The sequence below is a fragment of the Polyodon spathula genome, chromosome 20 (genome assembly GCF_017654505.1).
Source record: "Polyodon spathula isolate WHYD16114869_AA chromosome 20, ASM1765450v1, whole genome shotgun sequence".
NCBI lineage: Eukaryota > Metazoa > Chordata > Actinopteri > Acipenseriformes > Polyodontidae > Polyodon > Polyodon spathula.
Window position 1 is genome coordinate 10619682 of NC_054553.1, and position 25351 is coordinate 10645032.

At 34.7% G+C, this 25351-nt stretch overlaps 1 protein-coding gene across 4 annotated transcripts in view; it reads right to left on the reverse strand.

The window, feature by feature from the left end:
• The window catches only part of LOC121295628 (dachshund homolog 2-like), a 148366-nt gene extending 123383 nt beyond the window's left edge, over positions 1-24983 (reverse strand). For all 4 annotated transcript variants that reach the window (XM_041220518.1, XM_041220517.1, XM_041220515.1 and 1 more), the window contains exon 1: positions 24417-24983. In XM_041220518.1, the coding sequence (XP_041076452.1) occupies positions 24417-24877 (461 nt within the window). In that variant the 5' untranslated portion in view covers positions 24878-24983. The remainder of the gene's footprint in view (positions 1-24416) is intronic.
• Positions 24984-25351: the final 368 nt, after the last annotated feature.

Below are 25351 nucleotides of genomic sequence, written 5' to 3' on the forward strand. Positions count from 1 at the left end.
AACTGAAGCACGTGTGCTAGGAAGGTTTTGTAAAACCCTTACTTATTATAGTTCTGTTGTTTTAACATACCCATGCTATTACACTATCTACTTTATAGTTTCCCATTTTGAAAACAATCAGAAAGCATTTAATAATTTTGATTATTATTTTTCTCTTACTAATGATTTATAAATAAAATATATACAAAAAAAGAAAATATAAACTATGCAATGAGTCTGTTATATGTATAACTAATACCAAATGTAAGTTTATAAATACATATAGCCATATACTGCAGGGTATTTTAATCTCTGTGTTGGTGTCTGCCCAATCATACTGCCAACAGTGTAAAAACATTCATCCTATTCCCCTAGAAACTCTTGAAAGGCAGGGTGAGAGTTCAGAAAGGCTACTTGTAGCGGCTTACAAAGAGACAGATGCCAATAAACACTTAGAAAGTGGAAATAACTGCACATGCATTAACGTGATTAGATATTGGCCTCTCTGCTCTAAAGTGAAACACACTTAATACATTTTTGGTTCTGTTTATAGCTCAGGGAAATATTAATTAAAATGTAGAAGTAACCATCATGGGTACCTACCAAGGACAAAAAAAAGTCAAGTTTTTACTCCAAAATGTATTTAATTAGCATAGCTGGGAATTGGTGCCAGTGATCTCCTGCAGGCTACCGACAGCACCAGGCTTGTGCAACCACCTATAGAGATGAAATAAAATCTCTTAAACCTAATTCATTTAGCAAGATTTGTTTTAGAAGAACACAAGCATGAAAAAAAAAAAACTGTTGGTTCCACAATTTTGTTGACTGGCTTTTACCATCAGCTTTTCATCAGTATTTCACTAAGTGTATGGAAAACTACAAAGTGATATATAATTCAATATGTTAACCTAACATTATTCAGCAGGGTTCATTCAACTTTATGAAGCAAAACATTTTAATACAGCTATAGCTGTCGACAGGAATTGTAGTCCCAGAAGTGTACAGCTGTCGACGAATCCAACCGCAATGCAACTCCCAAATACACTTTTTATTTTCGCTCTCTACAGATATCTTAAGGTGCCCGAAAACAGACGTCGTGCTCCATGGATTTTAGTGATGCAGGCTGCAGTTGTGACCTTGATAATCACTGTTTATAGGCCTGTGAAAAGGAGCCTACACTGTGGGTATGTAGAAATTAAATATTTTTAAACAGTTCAGAAAAATTAACATTAATACACTAAGTAACGCTTTAAATAGTGATGTGTTAATAGATCATATGTTGTATTGTAAATTTATTCATTTATTTATTTAGCTGATATTTTGATGGTTCACATACTAGGTGTGTTCTCACACTTCCCAGTATCTACCACCTTTTTCAGACCATAAAAGTATTCACTGTGTTTTTGTTAAAAAATTAGATATGCATTTCACTTCACCAGCCATCCATAGCATCAGACTCCTCTTTTGAAAAAGTATTTTAATACAAAAAAATGTACTTAACTTGAAATTAATTTTAAAATGAAGCTACTGATGCTGATGACTGCATTGCCAAGTGGGTAGGAAGGGTACTTGCATGAAACACATATTAATAGAACATAGTTAAAAAAAAATAAACTGCAGTGGAATGGCACAACTTTAGCACAGCACATTAACAAACGTATTTATGCATTGAGGGAATCTTAATGGAAACATTGAACAATTAATGATATGTAACTATCCTCGGACATTAAAAAATAAAGCAGAGTTGATGCTCCAGATCTGCTATGAAACCAAATGACCGTGATTCGGTACGTCAAATTCATTTCTGTAATATCATTCTAAAATCTTACAATCCTAAAGTCGTGGTAAACACTCATTTTAATGCAACGCGTGTTTAATTAATGGTACGTTCTCATGATGAGCAATATACAAAATACTAGCCTAGCCCCTCCTTAGTTATCATAAAATTACACCCACTGTCGCAGCACTGAAGTATGTTGTAAACCTAAGTCATAATAAAAAAGGACAGGGTCAAGAATATTTTTTTCAGGAATAACAGCACTACAATCATAGGGTGCTACTTCTATTGTAAATGAAATGACGCAGGTGCATGATAAATAAAATGCTCCAAGGGCTGCTGCTGACGTCAAGGAAACAAATCTGCTTCAATTAAACGGATACTAGAAGTGTATGGATATATTTTGCTTTGAAATATGCCGCTAATTAGTTAATTAACTTCTTGTCTATACTCCAGTATAGTATGCCACCCAATCACAGTTGTTATAACACTTCCATTGGCTGATCTCTTGAGACAAAAAACAGCCAATTCAACAAGCTCCTTTCATTTCACAGGCAGAGACTTCCAGTGTTTGATCTCACAACTGTAATGCTGATTATTCCGCTAGTAGTTTTGCATTTCAAATCCATTTATTTTAAAATTGTTCTTATTAAAATAGAGTGATGACAGTATTTAAATGAATTCACACAGTTAGCTTTAATTAAACTAATGCAAAAAAGTGTTATAGAATGCCACATGGGTTGTTAGAGAAAAGTGTGATATGCATCCTTTTAGAGTCAGTTTGATCCATGTATTTATATTATGTATTTACATTATTAGGTAGAATGACCTAATTGAGATCTAATAAGTCTGAGACCTGGGATTCAACACTTGGGGTCCATTGATCTGACAATTAAACCACACATACAAACTTTCTTTTCAAAATTAGAAATTACAGTTGAATATGTTAGTTAATAATAGTAATTTGCAATTATTTGTTAGTGCTGTACTGACCAAACAGAGAAATGGAAATGGAAAAATGCTAACAGTGTTTTTTTTGTATTAGAATTTCACTTTGTAAAAAAGGTCACAGCTTAAATGACCTCTAACCCGAGCACAATAAGATCTGTGTTAGGGATACAATATAAATTACAAAGACAGTGCCCTTTATTCCACTACAACAGCTAATATCAGAAAGACAAGAAATACACAACTGACCTGCTTTTATGGTTAAATGTTTTTTTCTAGGGTAATTGAAGTTTGGTTCTCTAACAGTAATCAGCAACCAACACCTCGTCTTCTTTGATGTGAACTCTGAGCTCAGGTTCTGGGCAGGCTTCCAGTGGTGGTATTGGGTTACAGTGATCCTGTTAATCTTTTGTTATCAAACAAGATCATTTAATCTGTTGCCAGTAGACACATTCTCAGTCTATTGTGATAACTCTGTGTTAACAAAAGCATATCCACCAGTAGAAACTCATCTGGGATTTCTGAAGCTATACTATATTAAAACATTCTTGCCTGGATACATTTTCCATGCCTTGTAGGTTATATTTCTTCAACAAAATGTTATGGTTTCAAATGCACTAGCCACACTGTGCTACTGCTGCGGAAATACTAATGAAACCAAACAGATGGCGGCACTAGAATACCAGTCTTTCTGAGTAGTGCTGTTGCTTAAACATGGAGTTGTATTGATTTTTTGCCAGAGTTTATCACTGAGTTTCTGCTGTAATTCTGGTAATACAGGACATTCCATTTTTAAAAGGAATATATATATATATATATATATATATATATATATATATATATATATATTATATATAATATATATATATATAAATATACAAGAATAATTGTACAAAACTGACTCCAATTTGAATTGTTTAACTTGAATTGTTTTACTTGACGTGTTTCTCCTTTGAATTGCATTAACTTGCATAGTTAAATTAAAGTTCTGCACAGATCAGCATGAAATGATTACACAGGACACCGCTCAAAATGAAGAACATTCAATTTACAGCTAAATAAGGAGGACACTAAATGCAGTACAATAAAAAACACAATTATAAAAAGAAAACTCCCGTCACTGGACATGAAAGGCACTTGACAACTTCTGTGTGAAGCAATTATAGCTGCCACTCTATTGTTGTTATTATTTTTCATATTATTGTAATTTTGTTTTCAGTCACACAATGTGATAATAACTAGGTTGTCATTATCGAGTTAAGCGAGAGCTTTTCACATTCTGGAAGAAGTGGCTGAGAGTTTCTTAGTCCAAAATGAGCTGTCAGTTACCTTGACAACTCACTTAATGGCTACATTATTTTATAATTAAATAGCCTGACAAACTGACAAGTACTGCCTGCTACTGACTGAAGATCACTTCTACCTGTACTTAAGAAGTTTTAACAGATGTGATTAAAGCTTAATAGCCAGATTCCTGAGGGGGGAAAACAAACCTACAAGTTTTTCTATTAGGCTGCAGCCATCCTCTGTATTATGTGCTTTCAATTAATTCTGGTTATCTTGCTCCATTTGTGTTAATAATCATACTGCTCTATTCAAGAATGTTTGTTTATCAGAATCAGTAGTATAGTATGTTTTCAACAGCAGAATTAATTAATATTTCAGTGGGGATCGCACTTCATTATTGCAAATTGGGGTCAATTTGCAACCAATTTAAAACCTCTCAGATTAAGAGCTGTTATAACCAGACTGTTCAAATTCCACCCAGTTGTAAATTGAGTTTAATTCATTACTAACTGTAAAGCGGAAATGTTTTGTTATCTGTGAAAAATGTGTGCAAGGAAAAATAGATCGAAAACTACATTAAACTGACAAAACGAAAGAACAATGAGCCTGACTCACTTTATTATTTATCATTTCATAACTTAATTATGATTTTAAAGATAGCATTATGAATGAGATATTAAAATGTCTAATATTGTCCTAAACTCTTACTTCACAGAAGGTTAATCCTTTACCAGAGAAGCTAACTTGACATAGCAATCAGTTTCTGTCAAACGCTTTATCCCAATATGGAAGTTATTTGGTTTATAACCATACACGATTACATTTTATTTAGTGCGGTGCTGTGAATGGGAATACAGCAGCAATAATCCTTGGATTCTGACCCACTTTGATACAGTGGTAACATAACAACACTGCAGTCTCATAGTCATGGGTCTGAAGACTCCCCAATCTGTTTATTAATGCAGTTAATAAATATATTTTGATTTATATGATTTCTCATGTACCTAAATTGTTTTATGACTTTTTTTAAGCATTAAGATTATGCTTTCGTAACTCTTCAAAATGCTAATTTCTTCTCTGTTGACATACCTGGTAAAATAAAATTGACAGATTGAAATAAGAGACGCATAATTAAACATTTTATGCTTCATTTAAAAAAAAAAATGTTTAAGGCTATTTTTTATAATGAAAAATGTATTCCCTGTGTTTAGAACCTATCATGTTTATTATAAAAGCAATTGATTTCAAAGCTTTCAGCCGGGGTCTTTGTTATAAAAAGTTGTTTTTATTTATTTATTTATTTACAATAGGTCTTGTATATGTATATGTAGGCTACACAGTTCCCTGGATTCATTTAAAATACAAGACAAAAAAAATGTTTTCAAGCTGTGTTGAAATCTGCTTAGTTGCAAAATGCAGGAAAAGCTTTGAAAAGTGTACTGACAACTTTTTGATCTCATCAGCTACGAAGATTTAACATAAAAAATGAATGCTGCTCCCTTTTTGTGTTCATCATTCTAGGGAGTAAATAGTAAATAATATTCTGGAAGGTTAGCAACTCTGTCTACTGCTGTTGCTGGAGATTCTAACAGAAAGCGCTGCAGTACATGCTAAAATTCGAACTGCAGATGATCTCAGGCCAGATCTCTGAAGTAGTGTGAACAATAAAAAAACAGAACTTCTGAAAGATATTAGAGGCTTAGCGGTGTAGATGATGGTTAATTTATGGGTGGCTTTGTAAACCCTCACCTATTAAACGTGCATTATAATAAATGAATTAAGTAAAGTAAAAAAAAAAACATTTTATGAAGCCTAAGATACCCCCCTGCAAAGCTTCTGTGTCTTCACGAGCCCTACTGTATGTACACACAATTCTATTTCAAAGCATTAACACATCAGTAAGTGAATACCAGGAATTTTTTTTTTTTTGTTAATGCTACTTGCAACATTACTTTCTTACCCACATCTGTTCATACAGCAATAAGTTGCATCAATTTATGGTGATACATATCTAACCACAAGCTATCAGCAGTTAACTTATGGTTCAGTTAACCATGAATTTTCTGAGTATTTAATGTCTTAGCCATGTATTGCAGAATTGCAATCTCTGTGGTTGTTGTAAATAATGTCCTTTTCAAACAGGTGGTTTTAGAAATGACCAGTAGGGGTGTGCAACTGAGTAAACTGAGCATTTCTAAACAAAATTCATTTCAGAGGGGATAGACATTTTTGCTGCAAACCCTAGTGGTCATTTTCAAACCACCTCTCTTCATATACAGTCATGACTGATCACGAAATGTCACTTTGAATGTACTTGGCATTTGTTTTTCTTAAATGCTGTTCTAAGATATGTCTGTTAAACAAAACTAATTATTTTCTGAATGTATGCAAGAAGAGGTCCAATACTCAAAATAAGTTATACATAATGCTTTTAATAACAGACCCAGTTACATTTACGAGTAGATTTAGGTAAAAGCAGCCTGCATTAATTGTGTATATATAGGAGTCAGTTTGCTCCAGTACACAAATACTGTGCCCCAAGGTATTCTGAAACAGCAGGCACAGTCACAAATCTTGTATGCTAGTCATGTGGGTCCACGTATATTCAGAAGCACATACATAAAGCAAGAATAAGCTCATAAAAAGTGTGATTGGTTTTGGAATGGTCATAAACTTTCTTATGGTTCACTGATTAATGGTCTCAACTATTTGGGCAGAATACAATCCCTGTAGACTTTAAATTCACTACTTTAATATGCATTAGTATTTAATTGCAGCTGTAACTTGGTGAATAATTAATGACAACTGAAAGATTTTAAAAATAATTTTACTAGAAACTATTTTTTGGGTGAACCAAAATAAAGCATGCCCATACCCTGGTAAGGGTTCAAACTAGACCATGAGAATCACAGAGAATATGAAGGAAATGTGCCCTATTCATATGGCAAGCCAAATTATTATTTAAAGATATCTCAAATTGCATTTTAAGATATCTTGAAATATTTAGAGATATCTGTAAAACATATAGAGATATCTCAAAATGTGCAGTTTTTAAGATATCTAAAATTAATTTAAAGATATCTGTAAATCAATTTGAGATATCTAGAAATGAAATAAAGATATCGCAAATTGATTTACAGATATCTTTAAATACTATGGAAACCATATGGAGTGTGATAGCATGGCATGCCAAACTGTCATTTAGAGATATCTAAAAATGAGGGTTTTAAAGATATCTCTAAATCATTTGAAGATATCTTCAAATAACGTCCTGTTCATTTAGAGATATCTCAAAATAACTTCTTGTTCATTTGAAGATATCTTTAAATGGACAGGAAGTCCATTGAAAACTTAGAGCATTTTCACAGGAAGCCATTTCGAGATATCTCAAAATGGCTTCCTGTTCATTTGAAAATATTCAAATGATTTAGAAATATATTTAAATGAACAGTAAGTTATTTAGAGATATCTCTAAATGAACAAAAAGTTAATTGAAGATATCTTAAAGTGTTTTAGAGATATCTGTGAATAAACAGGAAGTTATTTGAAGATATCGTCAAATGATTTACATGTATCTTTAAAACTCTCATTTTAAGATATCTCTAAATGACAGTTTGGCGCACCATGCTAGCCAAATCCACATATTATTTAAAGATATCTGTAAATCATTTGAAGATTCTTCAAATAACTTCCTGTTCATTTAAATATATATCTAAATCATTTAGTGATATCTTTAAATAACTCCATGTTCATTTACAGATATCTCTAAATCATGTAGCGATATCTCTAAATAAATTCCTATTCATTTGAATATATCTTTAAATGGACAGGAAGTCCATTGAAAACATAGAACATTTTCACAGGAAGTCATTTGAAAGTATCTTGAAAAGACTTTTAATTATTAGGATTTATTTGAAAACTTCTGCAATATAAAACCAATGCATGCTTTCATTAATGAGGCAGTATCAGTTTTGAACACATTGCCATTAAAAAGTCCCTTACCATTAAAAATTCTCGATACAACACAGTCATCACAAACTCCGCCCAGTCCCTGGCACAGATGACATATCTCCAATATGAATATTCATGTGTGTCTTCAAATTGCCCATACAACAATTTTACTATCACATTGAAATTCACTACGTGTGGCTTAGTTAGTCAAGTTCTTGCTTAGTTTATTGTTATTCTGTTCGCATACCAACTTTAGTTTTCTTGCTATTTGACCCAAAATCAAAAGCATGCCCCAGAAAAGAATCCTGACAAACCAATAAAAACACTGAACTCCATTAGAGGAAATCGATTTCGAAAGACAAGAGTCAGGAACTGTTTCTCATTGGGAGAAAATTGTGATTATGTTGAAAAAGAAATTGAAGTAATACATTGAACAAAACAGGCAGCAATGGTAAGTGATGTGTTTTGTTGCCACAGATACTTCCTTCAAACTTTGCTCAGGCTGACCACTTTGCTCTGGCAAAAGAAGAGGAAATCTGGTACTTGTGTTGTCAACTTCAATTAGCCAGTGCTTCTTAAATTAAAATTTTGTAACACATGCATGCAACATTCCCTGTGAAGCAATTTGGAAAAGTCTACCTGGAAAATCACACCCAATCTGTCTAAATATCTTAATTCTCAGCCATGCTTCATGATTCCAAATCATTACATTTGGTATTCATTGTTCCTTGTATCAGACATGATTGCCTTAATACCAGTTCTTTAATTTACTCAGCAGTTCGCAGTAACAGATGTGCCATCCTAATGACAATTTAATTTCACCATTTTTGCTGCTCTGGGTACAAATAATTAAAACTAGTTATTTACCTTCCACTGCTCAGTAGCAACTCCAGGATTTTTTCATTCTCCCTCACCCTCCCTCTTTTCATTTAGTTTCACAGCAGTGACATATTGATGTCACCATAAATAAATCATTCCAATTTGTTCCTTCTCTGCCAACAAGGGCTTTAATCTTCATTTTACGACTTACAAAAGTCCGTTTGGCGGAAGCGTCTGATAAAATACTCAATTACCATTTTTTTTTTTTTCTGCTGCTGCACAATCCAATTGTTGTCTTGATAAAAAAACGCTCTAGCTCAGAAGATAAAGTGTGAATAATTCCCTGGGAACAAATGTCAAAGAGGGTTTAGAATGAGTGGGGATCCTGCTTTTCAGGGAGCCATTATTCGACCAGAGATGTGACAGAGTGGTTCTATTTTTTTTCTTAACTTGCAAATAGCTGCTAATTTATTGAATCATCTTTCAACCTGGCTCCAGAAATCCAACTAGAAGTTAACCCTGTAGTGCAGTTGGTGTCTGTGAGAGGGTACAATCGAGGGCGCCCATGCCTCATATTTTAATATTATGCTAAGAGTATTCACAATGACGACAAAAACAATAACACCTTTAATATGTATAACAATGTACAACCAATGTTGCATAATAAGACTGTAATTATATCAATGGTTTCTGGTAACATTTATATGTCACCAGACACCCAAGATAGTATTACTGCCTTATATGTACAGCGTTGGTGTATATTATTTGTTATAACACATTGTGACGTACCAGACAGAACTTGTAGAGTTGAAGAACAGTTGGAAAACAGAATTTTTATTTTTTTATTTTTTAACAATTCATTTTAAACTTCAGTAGTATTTTTTTTTTTTGGGGGGGGGGGGGGGGGGGGGGGGGGTGGGGGGGGGGGGGGGGGGGGGGGGGGGGGGGGGGGGGGTATTTTTTTATTATCACTGAGGCGGGAAGGGCATGGAAAAACTAGATGTGTTATTACTAAGACTCAGAGTAGTGGTGGGATGATATCTGCTTTCTGAGGGTCATCAGTTTACACTGTCTCACACAGGGCATGTGGCTGCGATAATTTCTTACAAAATTTATGTTGCTTATTGTTTATAGAGATATGCTTCCATGTACCCCCACATTCTGATGCTAAACAATGTCCAAATCAAGTTTCTTCCTAATTTAATAAAGACTTCTGTAGATACTGTTCTATGTAAAAATGTAGGAGTGACATACTGACAGACAAACAAGTATGTGCATCACATTGGATACTGTTATTAAGTTATTTCTAGAGTTTCTCTTTTGTATTTAAAATATAAGATGTTCCTTATTTTATTTTATTTTATTTTTTTTAAACTGTTCTTAATCCAGTTTCTTTTAAAACTTTCAAATTGACATTACCAGGCTATGAACTTTGTTGTTCTATACATGTGAATCAGGTTTGCTTGATTTTGATTCCTTTATGCCTACTCAACTCTTTTAAATTGACAGGCACGTGCCGTACAATCTAAAACTTAATATAGAAAATGAATGACTAAATCAAAAAGGGGTCAGTAAAATATATCAATGTGTAATTTGAAGCACTTATTTATTTTTATTTTTTTATATGAATTATTGAGCATCGTCTAAACCTTGAACTTGCTTTTCCTCTCCATAACACATTGGAATACCTGTCACACTTGGTATGCATTGACTTTTCTATTTCAATAATAATGTTTGCTACTTTATATCAGTGTTATTTATTGAATTTAATAATAATTACAGTGCTGTTGTGTATAATTGGTCTTTGTCACATATTTCTATGATTTATTAAGTAATCGATTGTATTGGAACAGATATTTTACACGTTATTAACTAAGCTAATTACTTATACAAGCACAACACATAAGTACATACATTTTGTAAAGATCTGAAAAATTAAGACTAGTGTTTTCTAATTCTAATTTAATTTTCTTCAATTCATTGCACCATAAGAGGCATTTTTACTGCAGCACTGAGGTAAACTAGTTAATTCTGTTATGCTTGGAAAAAAAACACTACAGCCGAGAGAGACTAAAAGCAATCTATATCCACATAAATCATTGATTAAATGAATCATGAAATTAATATTTAAATTGTGTATTTAACCTCTATGTATACAGCACTGTGTCATCACAGCATAAATCTAAAACTAATTGCAATTGTATAACACAGCAAACACACACACACACACACACACACACACACACACATTGTGGTAAAATGTAGGCATATGTATTAACTAAATGTTCAACTACAACAACTAAGCCATTAACAGTCATTGTACAGGATGAGAATTATATTTATGTGCCTTATCAGCTGTTTAATGTGATGCATAGAGACAAGTCAGTGTCTTACTGCAGACACCATAAAATGTTTTCACGTTTCACATAAATTATAGGGATAACATGTATGTTTAATATCCCTGTTCCCAAGGACTACTGCAACTAGGGAACTATACTATCCAGCATGTACAGAGTACAGTATGAATGTACTGACCAAAACAATATATAAATACAGAACTCCAGTAGCATAAGCTGGGAAACTGTATAACACAGTGCCCGTCGACGAAGCTCTGCCATGTGGCAGCTGACTGTGACGAGAGTAATGCATCCCAAGCTGAAGGGCGCTAATGAAAGTCAAGGTCAACTGCCATACGGTAGAGGCTTCATCGAGTGGGCACTATCACAATATAACACAATTTTTCATTATTTTCCTTAGATTTACCTTGAACTTGTAATGATTTATCGGGTACTCTTCTGCTGAGAAAAGTGTTAGGAAAACAGTCTTGAACATGTTCATAAAGGACCACATACATAATGACGAAAAAAAAGTAAGCACTTTATTAAACAAATAACGTTTCACTGTCCAGATATCTGAATTGAGCAGAACTGTCTGAGTCTCGGTTTGTTGTTGCTGATTGGCTGAAGTGACAGTGGCGGGTACAGGACTGGCTGCTTTCGTAGTTGAAAAGTATTGATTGGCTGGCCTTGTTGCATAATAAAATAAACCAATTGTGTCTTTGTTTAGTATTTGCTGTCCAAACTGAGCTTTCATTACAGCAAGTCAAAATGAAAAAGCCTCTACTGGCTGGGACATACAGTGGCAGCAGACATCTATGCAGCTATGACCAATCAAAAAACGCAATGCATCATCACTGTTCTAACTAACTAGATAATTCAAATTTCTACAAAAATGATCATTAACAAACTTGTTTAATTATGGTAATCGCTAAACTACAGCCAGCAGTTTACAGAAATTGAAAGCATGTCAAAGTCATACCTCCAGATAACATGGCTTCTAAAATGTAATGATTTTAATTTTCATGAAGGTGCATTTATAGTCTTCTCTGTATCTTACATCAGCTTTTTGTTTTTTTGTGCTGTATCATTTTTAATGTAAACACTGTCATCATATAGTTGTGCTCTACTACCGGTTAGTCAATAAACAAAACAGCACACAAGTTATTCCCCTCTTCTATGGCAGCATTAATCAGTCAAAGACTAGTACAATATTTGTTTTAGCTTAAGGGGTTCAAGAATTGTAATGTAAGCTTTTGACTTTTAAGCTAATGCAGCAGTGTATTTGGAGGGGTGTCCTTCTATGTCTGCAATGCTGTTTGAACAGCACCATTCAATGAAAATAATGTGGTATATTTTTTTAATTCATTTTCTACTCCTTAATAAAAAGTCTACAGTTACAAAAACTGCAATTTCAAGCTTCTGCACAAGATTTGACTGCCAATTTGGTCAGTGCCGGCATTTGATTATCAGAAGAGAAAAAGACAACAGCCCTAACCCAGACAGTGGATAAAATAAAGACCGAAGTCCCTGATTTATAACCCAGTGAAGATACAGCCCAGCACAGTGATATTTCAATTAAAAAGTGGGCCATCCATTACCAGGAGGACAGACATTGCCCCTCTGCCACTGTTGGACATCTGCCAGCAACATCAAGCTTCTGTTAAACAGCATAGATGCAAATATCTTTCTGACTGCTGCTGACTGAAGCATGTGCATACTAAACTATACAGTACAGTGTGTTTGATTTACTGAGTGGGGAAAGTAAATGTAATTTGGTATTACTGTATGTCATGAAACAGGAGGGGCTTGGTGGTGTTGGTTAACAGGCTAAGGTTCAAATCCAGTGGAGAATAAACTGCTACAGCTGCCACACTTCCCAACACCCTCAAGGGAAAGCTAAAACCCAGTATCAATGAATTGTAGTCAATTGTTACAACAAAAACAGAGGCACTGTACATGCTATGATTGTAGCACTACTATTCCTGAAAAAAATCCACGTGCCCCGTGTCCTTTTTTATTAAGACATAGGTTCACAATAAACTTTGTGCGTGTCATTTGTACAATGACATAAATTCTAGAAAAATGGCGTTCCATTCTGGGTGCCACAAATCTTTAGTTTAGCAGCACTGTAAACTATCTGTGCCATACATTCAGACAATATCATTGAACTTGAACGTGTTGCTTCTAGTTTCTTACTAAGTCATCCACAACTACAAAACACTCAATGACGCTTATAAGAAAGAAGTCAACATAATTATTGGTGCCTTGATATTTATTCCCCATAAGGGATACAGAGGGAAAACCAATGTATTTTAAAGGCAGTTTTAATAGAGGCAATTTTTCCATCTGAAAAATGTGTAGCCTACAATGCAAAAAATAAGTTTCAAAGACATCTGAATTAATTGAAACATCTGGCCACCATGATGCACTATGGCAAAACTCAAAAAAAAACAATGGCCACATGAATAATGCCACAATCTTGTATCTTGAACATCTTCAATGACTGTTTTCAAGAAGGATGATTTGACAGCCCACAGTGGTGAATAAAGATGGTGAACAAATGCTGTGAATGGCAAGTGTTGATGAAGCACACAATTCAGCCATTACTTAAAAACTGTCAAGCAGAATCAATGGAGAACCGACCTCTGAAGACATTAAGAATAAAGAGACAAGATAAAGCAAAAAAGCAATGCTTCATTGTTTAAAATATGTTTATAGGTCATAATATGTAGTCTCGAACAAATGTGTATAGGTACAAATAGGTACCCTAACATGCAAACATGGAACTGCAGCAGAGTGCAACAATAATCAACAAGAAGCATTACTCTATACAGTATATTGGCAGCATGAGACACATTCTAATAGGGTCATTGTATTGAAAAACATATATAATGTCTTCTTAAGTTAAAAAAGAAAAGTCAATGTGGGGAATAAGAGAAGATAGAAAAAATATATTGGCAGTTTAAACCTACATAAACAAAGTGTCCCTCTCCCCTTAAATCTTCCCACAGTGAAATGTTATCTAAGACAGAATTATAGCTAAGGGAGATTATTGCTATTGTGGCTTCAAAGGAAAGCAATAAAGTGTTATGCATGCTCTCCTTCATGTTCCTTAATTCATTTCATTTCTTTTAACAACCCAGAACAATTTTGTGAGACATTAGCCTGTAATGAAACCTCACAGTGGCTGATTGTTTTTATAAGACCAACCCCCCCTCCCCCCCTCTACTTTAAGAGCTTTTAGCCAGATAAAAGCTAGACAGCTACAATTACAAGGTGAGACGATTCACGTTTGCAAAAGAAGTAAGATCACTTTATATGGATCAGCAAATTAAATTAAAAGTGTCAGCTGAATAGTATTGGAATTAGGGATTTAACTGTGGATCCTTGGTGGCACTGTACAGTGTTTAGGGTCTTTGAAGATATTGATGCATACCACCGTAGCAGTTTCTAGTGCCGGAACCTAAGATAAGGAATATTAATATTTCCAGGCTAGCACATCCAATTTTATTATAGAACAGGGAGCAACAAATTTGGTGGAAGTTAGTGATAAAACATTAAATCTCCAGTACAGTGACAATGCAGTAAATAACAGAGAATATCTGGAATCATTCTATGTTAATGAAAGCGCTCAGTTAGCATACCTTACTTGTAAGTGCTGTTATTATACTTCTTAGGTAAATGCTAACAAAGCAGGTCAGTAATAAGGAGAACCAGCTGGTTGCTTTAATGACAGGAAAGAATGTGTAGAATGTCACATTACTGAGGTAAATGACCAAGGAATTACAAGTATAAAAGACAAACTGCAATTCAGACCTGGCTACTATAGCCCTGCTTTGGCAGATTTAATTAATAAAACCAACCCTTTCTGCTGGCACATAAAGACTGTTTCTAATCCTGTTGTGCCGCCTTACAAATTCCAATGTTACACTCTTATATTACTTTACTATTATTTTAAATCTGTATAGTGAATGAAAAGACAGTGATATCAGGAATCCTTACCTTTGGAGTGTTTTCCATTTTCTGTTTCAGGTGTGCCTTCACTTTCAGAGTAGAGATGTGTTATCCTAATTGCTTTTCCATTTACATTGCATATCACACAATCATGATATCGCTTCACCTGTCTAAACATGGCACATTGTGAGAATTTGGTCTGATAAACCTTAATTGGAAATATGGTCAACGTACCCAAAAATGTCTTCCACCACCAGAAGAACATTGCTTACTTTGTCTGCAAAGATACATTTAGTAGTATTGGTAACGGTGGGCTTTGTTTTTACAAGTAGAAGATAACTTTTCCTTGGCTTGTATTTGCAAACAGTTAAGAGTACCACAAAACCTACAGTGCCTTGGTAAAATGTTTTTTACGGCATGTCTACTTTGAATAATTTAAGCCTTGAGCATTACTGAAAATGCGACAGTACAATACACAGGGGGGCAAGAAAGCAATTTGCAAGCACACCTGCAGTAACACTAGCATCTCTGAATTGTAGACAATATAAAGATTGTAAGATTGTATTGTTGTATACACATGTGTAACACAACATTGCATTTCACAACACAGCTTACAATACGGACATAGTAAAAACATTTTTAAAACAACTAGATTTTTGAACCTATTTAACTGCTTAAAACAGCATTCACAGCCCTAACACCTAACTAATTCTACAGGCTTCCAAAAAAGTATAGTCTGATATATCAAAACCCAAGGTCACCTGCCTATAACAGAGAGGAGAGGTGGAGTGAATAACTCTGTAAATCACTGTGCTTTACAAATAAATTCCTCATCAGTAATTAAAACCAGGCTGGCTGGGCCCTGTGTTATCAACTCATCAAATTCATTGCTCATCTAAAATAACAGATCCACATCTGCAGTCATTACTGCATGCCAGATAAATCAATCCACTCAACAATGCTTTGAGCCTTCTCTGCTCCCTTTTAACTGGCCAGATATTTATTTCCTCCTGACATTTCTGACATTCTATTTACTGTAGGCAAATGGAACTCATGCAGCACCTTGTAATGCCTTCACCAAAACCCATTGTAAGAGGGTTCTTTGAAAGACTGATGTGCACAATAAACTAGTTTATGGTTGTCCTATAAGCTTCCAGTTTTTCTCCTCTAAATGCATTTAAAAGCGCAGTCGGCTTTTCGCTTTTTATTTTAGTCCCCCGTAATAAAAATAGTTTTGCCAACCTTTCTCTCAACCTCAGACCCTGTTGAGCAGTAGCATGAGACAATAAGATGTAACAATAATGGTTGCTGCCAGGGTTAAAGTAGACATTGATTTTAACATATATTTACCTAGAACCTTTTAATTATTTGTATGTATGTTTGTTAATTTATTTTAAATTCAATTGCCATCCTGTTTTCTAGGAAGTATCATCTGGGACATCTATGAATTAACACGTTACAGAACAATACATACAAATAAACAGCCACAAAAGAACACATACAGTAGGACTTTAAAATGTGTAATACATTAGAATGATTCTGTATATTTCAGTAAAACTAATTTCCCTTACAGGTAAAATAATTATGATTTGATTTGTCTCCTTAGTTAATTGCAAATAATGTAAATGAAAGATCATTACTTACAATTGTACATGTTGTATTCTACCACTAGCTAAGCAAATAGTAATCTGCACAGTATCTTCATCTATTCTCCTATGTTAGAGCAGAAGCAATTTAAAATTTGCAATGAGAATCGCACATGTACATGGATGTTGAAATTAAATATTTAAGATATCTATTCATATGTATTCTCAGTTTGAACTAATGCTCCCCTATGTTTAGGAACAGGGCTTTAAGACAGGAAAGGTAGTTACAGCTAAGGCTGTTCTTGATTATGCTAATTTCTTAGTTAAGAAATCTTCTATGAATATAACTTTACTATTTTAAAATATTGCTTTCTTTTAGTTTTGCTTGTTTACCCAATCCTTAGCTACCTTGAAAACACCAACCTACACATGTTGGTATTGGATTCAAGTTTTTCTTAAATAGACTGACATCCTTTTATGATAAGTGTTTTCTTGCACTACAATATCATATTTTGAATTGTGTAATTCCTCACATGGGCTTAAATCAGAGACTGGAAGCCATGTTTCTCTTCCATGCTGCTTGCAGTAGCTAATGAAGCCATCATAATCACGCTTTAGGAAAAACACACTGTGGAATGCATAATAAAATATTAACTTCTATTAATGAGAAGTTAGTATTTCTACATGTGTACACTGTTGCTATGCGCCTTTGCACCAAGCTGTCTTTCCCCATGTATACACACAATGCCAACTGAATATTTTGACTAATAAACCCAGTTTGTCAAAGCTGGAAAATTAAAGCTTAAGGGTCTCATTAAACAATGAAGTGAAATGCTAAACAAAATTACATTAATGATCTTTTAGGCTAATCTCAGCACTAACGCAGAAACCAGCTATTTACCAGCTAGATACCAGCTTTTATTTCTGGTACAAACCACTTCGTCGATTTTTTATGTAATTTAAAATTTTCTGCTTCTTGCGTTCCATATATCCCTATCCAAAAACAACCATTTAAAACATCATTCCAAATTAGATGATTAGTGCTTGGAAGGCCAGGAGATAAGTAATTTACATAATTCAATCATAAAAGTTAGAGATACATATTTCTATGTTCGTTTGTACAATTATCTTCGCTGTCCTGGGGGCTGTGATATTAATGTGATTAAGCAATACTTCTGCACACAGACGAGTGTGTCCTCTATTAAGCAGTGCTAGAGGCAAACGAAAAATTAATTTTCAGAGACAATCAATTTTATTCTACATGACTGTAATAAATATAGCCCATCTGCAGATGTGTCATTTAGCTCAGAGTAAGCTTACCAAAGTCAAAATGACACTAATGGCTTGAGTTTAGATGAAGAGAGAAATTATTTTCTTTGACGTGTTTACTCTCCAAAATATTTTTCCTGCATGTTCTCCTATCAAGACTAGTTAGAAAAAGATTTTAAGCCTTCTGTCTTTTCAAAAAAGGAATATAATGTCCATTGTTAAGAAATTATCTGAACTTACAGCAATGCTACAATAGTATTCTTTGTTGCTCAGTCCAGCAATCTTTCAAAAATATAGACACACACTTGTCCAACACTGTCTTAGTGGCTTGTTATTAATATGCCAAACATGGCATACATGCTTCCATCTATTTCAATTGAAATGCTTTAAACGTATACAGGAATTTATTATTTATTTATTTATTGAATCCAATACATATTCCAAATTCTCTGAAGTAATTTGTCTAAAATCATACACACAGTACAGTGTAAGCTTATAGTGGGAGAACGTTTTCTGCAGGGGCATACTGTAGTTATGACATTAAAACATGTTTCACCTATTTTAAAAGTGGCTTGATTGTTTAGAATACCATACTGTAGTCACGACAGCTATACCCTTTCATAACTGTCACAGTCACCCCAGAGCTCACTGAAAACTCGCATTGCTTCTACATGCAGAGAGCTCATAAATCACTACTGCGCATGAGCTCCAGTGGCGAAAGGCTTCAGGACCCCAGAACCAATTGGAAACGCAGGCTTCTGATCTGTTCCTCCCAACAGCAGGGGTGAGAAATATTTCGTTGTAATGCAGGTAACAATTATCGTAATATTAATAATAGTAACTACCGTTTCATTTAGATCATTATTATTACTTATTAATTTAAACTGGTGGGGTGGCGTCCTTTGTGCCCGTATACATGAGCCACCACAATTTTTAATAGAACACGTCTTTATTTTGGTTACTTTTTATAGACTGTGTGTGGGACTTGTAACTTTAAATGTGGTACACAAATAAGCTGGTTCTAAGATTAATTAATATTTTTCTTTCGCCACAGGAATGCCAATTTAAATGTACTGTACAATATCTACATGCATGTGTTAGCTGAGGCATAAGCATCAACGTTGTAATGTAATAAATAATACAGAGCACAAGGTCACTGTATGCAAAATGGTCTGTTGTGTTTGCCACAGAAAAACAAACACCGTGTCAGCTCATTTGCTTAAAATCTCTGCTGTCAGTTACATGGTTATTTTGCCTCCTCATCTTTATGAACTGTCATTCCAAATATAGCCAAAATAGATACATCATTGCTCAAAGTAATTGCTACAAGTCCCCTCATACAGTAAATTAATCATTGATACAATACAAGAAAAAGGGCATTGGTCTATAGGCTTTAAAAATGTAGATCAACAGTGAAATGATTACTGACAAATCCTGCTGAACATTCATGTTTAAAAACATGAAAACAAAATAACAGCTAATATAGTACCTCTGTAAAGAAATGCACGTTAAATATCTAACATACATGTAATGGAGCACTCAGCAGCACTGCCTTTCAGAGTACTGCTGTTTAAATTATTAGACAAAGGTGATGCTAAACTTTTATAATTAATGTCTAGCATGACAAGGTATTGTGGAAAATGCTGAAGAGTGGGTTACAATGTATTGCAGGTGCTGAGGATGCGTACATTGTAAAGAGTCTGAAAAGGCTTGAGGAGTGGTAGTGGGGACCACCTGTCAGCCAGTGGGAACTCGCTACTCTACCTATCAGATTTTCAATTGCCTTTTTTCCCCTTAAGATGACTATTGTTGCAACCAGGCGTCAATCTATATTGAAGACTTTGGACTTAGATTAACCCTCCTTCTGTACAAAGTGTACAAGAATACAAGATACTAAAGCAAGCTCATTTTGGTTACAAATATTTCTCAGGAGAAAAGGGTGATTTCTTAGTTTAGTATTTTATATAGGAGTAACACACTTCTGTAAATGTATTAAAGTTATCTATTATGAACTGTATTTATCTTAAACATTTGGGTTTTATCTTAACATCAGATTTAGAGGGGGCTCCTGAGTGCTGCATCTGTCAAAGGCACTCCGCTTGGAGTGCAGGATGCACCCCATAGCCTGGTCACCTGTTCAAATCCAGGCTATTTCACTGCCAACTGTGGAGGGGAGCTCCCAGTGGGCAGCACAAATTTGGTCAAGCACTGCCCGGGGGTCGGCCAGGGTGTCCTCAACTCACTGCGCACCAGCAACCCCTGTAGTCTGGCCAGGCACCTGTGGGCTGGCCTGTAAGCTGCCCAGAGCTACGTTGTCCTCCGACGCTGTAGCTCGAAGGTGGCATGGTGGGTCTACAGTGTGAAAAGAAGCAGTCGGCTGACAGCACACACTCCTTAGGGCAGTGGTGAGCTGAGCTTAAAAATAATTGGCTATTCTAAATTGGGAGAAAATGATTAAAAAAAAAAAAAAAATCCTAAAATTCTAGGTGATGCAAAACATTTGGCCATACAGTAGCTGTATATCACTCTTAAGTAGAAGCTAAAATACCAGAACTGACATGTTTTGCTCGGAGTCAAAACAGTTAAATTTGCTAATCCAATACACCTTTTGAAAAAAAGCCTATAAACACAGGAGGAGGAAAACAGCACAGATGTTCATCTCTAATGCAATTTCCATTCAATTTCCTAAGTGCAGTCCCCAAGTGCAAACTAGTTTAACGTTATGTTTAGCTTGCAAATTCTTTTAATAAATAATGAATGCAATAAAACCAGGAGATCAATTGCAAGCTGAGAATTCATAAAAAGAGCCCTTTGTGTTCAGGGATGTTTGCTGATTCAGAAAGTTTCCTTTATTCAAATTGGTCTTGTCAGTTTTAAAGATCATGTCGAAATGTTTTGATTACTTTCCTGATGTCTTTGGTTTCCTTTCAAGACCCATTCTATATGTCTTTATCATCGGTTAAAATAACATTGCTAATTAAAGGTGCTGTGTTCTGTTTTCTCTTAAATAAAATCTTAATTACAAATAAAGTGTAAACAAACATCTGGATATCCTGAGGTGGAGTATGATTAAATATGACAAAAAATAGTTTCTTGATGGGACCATTTATGTGGGGGTCTGAAAAAACATAATTGTAGGGACACTTCATTAGAGGCTCATTGTTGATATACATCTTCCGTCCTGTTATCGTGTAAGGATCTGGTGAAACACACAAAAAAGATTCCCCAAGCAATAAACACAATGTACTGCTGCACTGACTGTGTCTAAAACTGTCTTTGCAGCTTGATTACCAGACCTACCAGAAGCAGCATTGTGGTGTTTTATTTGCCGCTGGCTAAGTAAAAGGTTAATTCTGTGCCAAAAGAGGCCATCTGGTCATTAGATTCAGCAAGCGTGTTTGCTTTCTTGTGATGAAACATTAGATTTTTTTTCTACAAATGAAGTTGAATTTTAAACTACAGTAATGGTGTTAATTTTTTGATCGACCAAAAACTCTAAATGTAAGAAAACAAGACCTGGGTTTCGTATGTTTTGTACATAGAACAAGGGGGAGAAGGATTCTGCCAAATGAAATACATTTTGCTGCAGAAGCACCATCTGTAATTTGCACGTAGAATCCCTGAAAAGGGATGTAATCTTCTTTGGCAATACAGTAGCCTTTTATATCAGTCAAGATTTTACAAGTCAGTGAATTGAAGACATTCATAAAAGGTTTTGTTTTGTTGTTCAATAAAAACAGTAATTAAACAGTAACTTCTAAAATGTTCACTTCCACCAATGAACAAATTTGTTTAATGTTCTTAATGTTAACTTACCAGTATTTTTACAATTCTTGGTGTGAAAATACAATCGTAAAACAGCCTAAACAAGTAATATCTCTGATCCCTTTGGAATCTTAATTGCTTGAGAAGTCTTTTATTTTACTTACTCATTTTTTTCCCATCTATTAAGACCTCACATCTCTTGTGCTGTTTTTATTATTATTATTATTATTATTATTATTATTATTATTATTATTATTATTATTATTATTATTATTATTATTATCATTATTTAAGAGTACAGGACCATGAGAAATACTTGGCTGAGCCCTGATCAAACAGAATATAATAATTTGAACAGAAATATACAACTGCACTGCTGCTACAACATGGCTCAAGAAATACAGTGAATGCAAAGAATGTTGACGATATTGCAGTATAGTGCTGCTCTAGGCACTGCTGAAAGGTACCATAGTCTATTGACCAGAATAGTCAACATTGCTGGGCTGTGCCAAACCAAACCTTTGTAATTGTAGTGTGCCAGTTTTCCAAATTATATTATGTTTGGTAAATGTCTGCACAAGTGAGCATTATGTTATGGGTACTACACTTGCTAATTTGTCTAACGTCTTTTAATTTAAGAAACAAATGAGCTGCATTTTTTCAGGCACTGTATTATAAAAAGGCCTTCAAAATGAACTGACACCAAAACTGAACATTTATTAACTTTAAACAACGTACGTTTTTAATAGGAGGTAGGTAAAGTAAACTAATTTCTCAGTTTCTGAGTAAACATCTAAAGTAATAGTGGGGCACGAACTCAATACAATGTAGGCCTACATATATATATATATATATATATATATATATATATATATATATATATATATATATATATATATATATATATATTGTATTTATTACAAGTATACTTTTGTACAGTTACAAATCGTCCAAAACATAAACGGCACTGTTATCGTGCTATCATTTTAGTTTGCTAAAACCGCGGGTCAAACCGTAGCAATTACAGTATGAACAAACAGACAGTTGAACAACACTCCGGAGATTAACATTGTTTAAGTGGAGCCTGGAAAGTTATTTTTACATTGACATTGCTGGCAGTGCATGGGAACATTAATGCATCTGTCATGATAACAAGCTAAGAATAACATCCAGACATCAAACCGAGCAGACAATCCATCTGAAGTGATTCATTCAGATCTGTCTCGTTGATTTATTAAACACACAGCAACATCTGCAGCCTCACACAGCCGCTCTGCAAAAATTAATTCAAGATCAATTCAAATGAAAAAAAAGTGCAGGGGGATAAATCAAAGCACAGTTTGCATGCAGTTCCACGATCGGGTTTATTTTCAGCAAATAGTGATGCCCAGAAAATATAGTTGCAAACTGATTGGAACTAATACAGAACTGGGGGACCTGTCACCTTTTAAGTGTGTGTATTTCCATTAAAAAAATAAAAACATGGGATTAAAAGATCACCAGAATGTATAGAAACACAGCTTTTAGCAAACTGAGATTTAAAAACGTATCAGGTGTTGACCCAATCATGACTGCTCTTCCTACAGATACAATATGCAACAGTTTTGGTCAGTTCGTGCAATTAATAAGATCACTGTAACACAGTACCGTTTGAAAATGTGCACCATTCTGTAATTCCAAACCATTTGTTCTGGTAAACTGACACTGGGCACAAGTGCGCTGTAGGCAGATGCAACACATATTTATCCATTGTTGTGATAAAAAATAAATTGAATGTGTGTGAAAAGTTCTCTACTATAACATATTTTGACCCGCAAATGCCAGCGATTATACGCAATTACAGTTGTTTTTATACATTAAAAAATACATAAATAAATAAATAACATCCAGAGGAACACAATCCCACAACATAGTTTCTTAACTTTCTGCTCAGACATAAAATATTCATTATTTAAAATAATATATACGATATATAAAGTCGCACAGAATTTTTAATAACTAGCATCTATTTTCTGAACACAGTATTTTAAATTGATCTTCATTACTTATTATCTATAGCGGTTATATTTTACATACTTTAATATTACAAATTAATTACTGTAATAAAAGCTAAAAACAAACATCTGAAACATACACAAAATCAAAAACTATAAACGCTAATTTCCCGGTTAAGTTGTTATAAACGCACATTATATTGTCCACTAGTGTCCAGGTTTACTGCACGAGTAAAGTTATTGTAATCTTAAATCGGGCAACTGCGAATGCATAGCCTAGTGTCTAAATTAGATTAACTCAAACTACATAACAGAATTACCGTACCACCAGACAGTGTTGCAAGTGAATTCATGAATGAATGAACAGCATAATCAGATTTACCAATTTAAAGTATTAGTTCAAGTGTTGACTGTTGGGGTAGGCAATATTTTATGTGTGGGAAATCTAAAACATGGCATCATTAATGATTTCATTATGACTTTAATATGTCCAGGGGGTTATTTGTAGTTCAGGTGAAATCACATACTGCTTCAAACAGGTTAGTGGGTCCGGCAAGTGAAAAGAAAAAAAGCGTGCTAGTCCTTTTTAGATGTCTAAACACATATAACAATTCTTACATTATAATAGAAATGTAACAAAATCAAAAAAAAAAAAAAAAGTTCGAACTTTTTCATTGAAAATTGGTAACTTAAGTCTGATTCAAGAAACAATTTACTTGTTAATACAGAAACATACTTTACAACAAACCTTGCATTGGTGCAGTCGTTGTACAGGGCTTCGAAGTCCTTTCTGCAGATCAGCTTGCAGCGGTTGACCCCCGGCTGGATTGCTCCCAGACCGCGCAGAATTCGGACTTGCTCCACAGTGCACACCACTGGGGATATATCCAGTCTCTTCAGCTTGGTGTACACCGTGTGCAGTCCGCCAACCAGGTGCTTCAAGAAGAGATCAAAAACCTGGGGGAGGCAGATGAGCTCCTGTCCATCTACTGAGAACGAGGCCACCTTGACCCCGTGGACTTCCACCATTTTACACTCATTACTGCCGCTGGTACTGTTACTACTGCTGCTGATGAAAGAGTTGATCATGCTGTTGGTCAGTCTCGGGGACTCCGCAGGGCTAGTGTACAAGGGATCAGACCGGAACAAGCCACCCGATCCCTGGCTGGAGGTGGGGGAGATAACCGGAGGAGTTGCTGATAGAGCCATGGTCACTGATATACTTTCTTTCCCACTGTAGATAATAGGCAATATGCTACTACCGTATTAGTAGCAATAATGTTGAGACACTGAAAACTGCTTTCACAGTTTCAATCAGCCGGCCCACCTAAAGCAGAGTGACAGGTTTATTCACTAATCAGCACTTCCACGATAAAGTCCGGCGTTCTCATTGGAGTGTTCAGTGAAAGGGCTGTCTTTATTCTGAAGTGAAAGGGGTTGGGTTATCTGTGACAACAGCGAGCTGCTGTGAGAGAACTTCGAGATTGTTTGAGGGATTTATTTTTCATGTTTCATTCCCGCTTTTGTTTAATAATAGTGTGTGTGTGTGTGTGTGTGTGTGTGTGTGTGTGTGTGTGTGTGTGTGTGTGTGTATATATATATATATATATATATATATATATATATATATATATATATATATATATATATATATATATATATAAACATCGGCTTCAATTATTT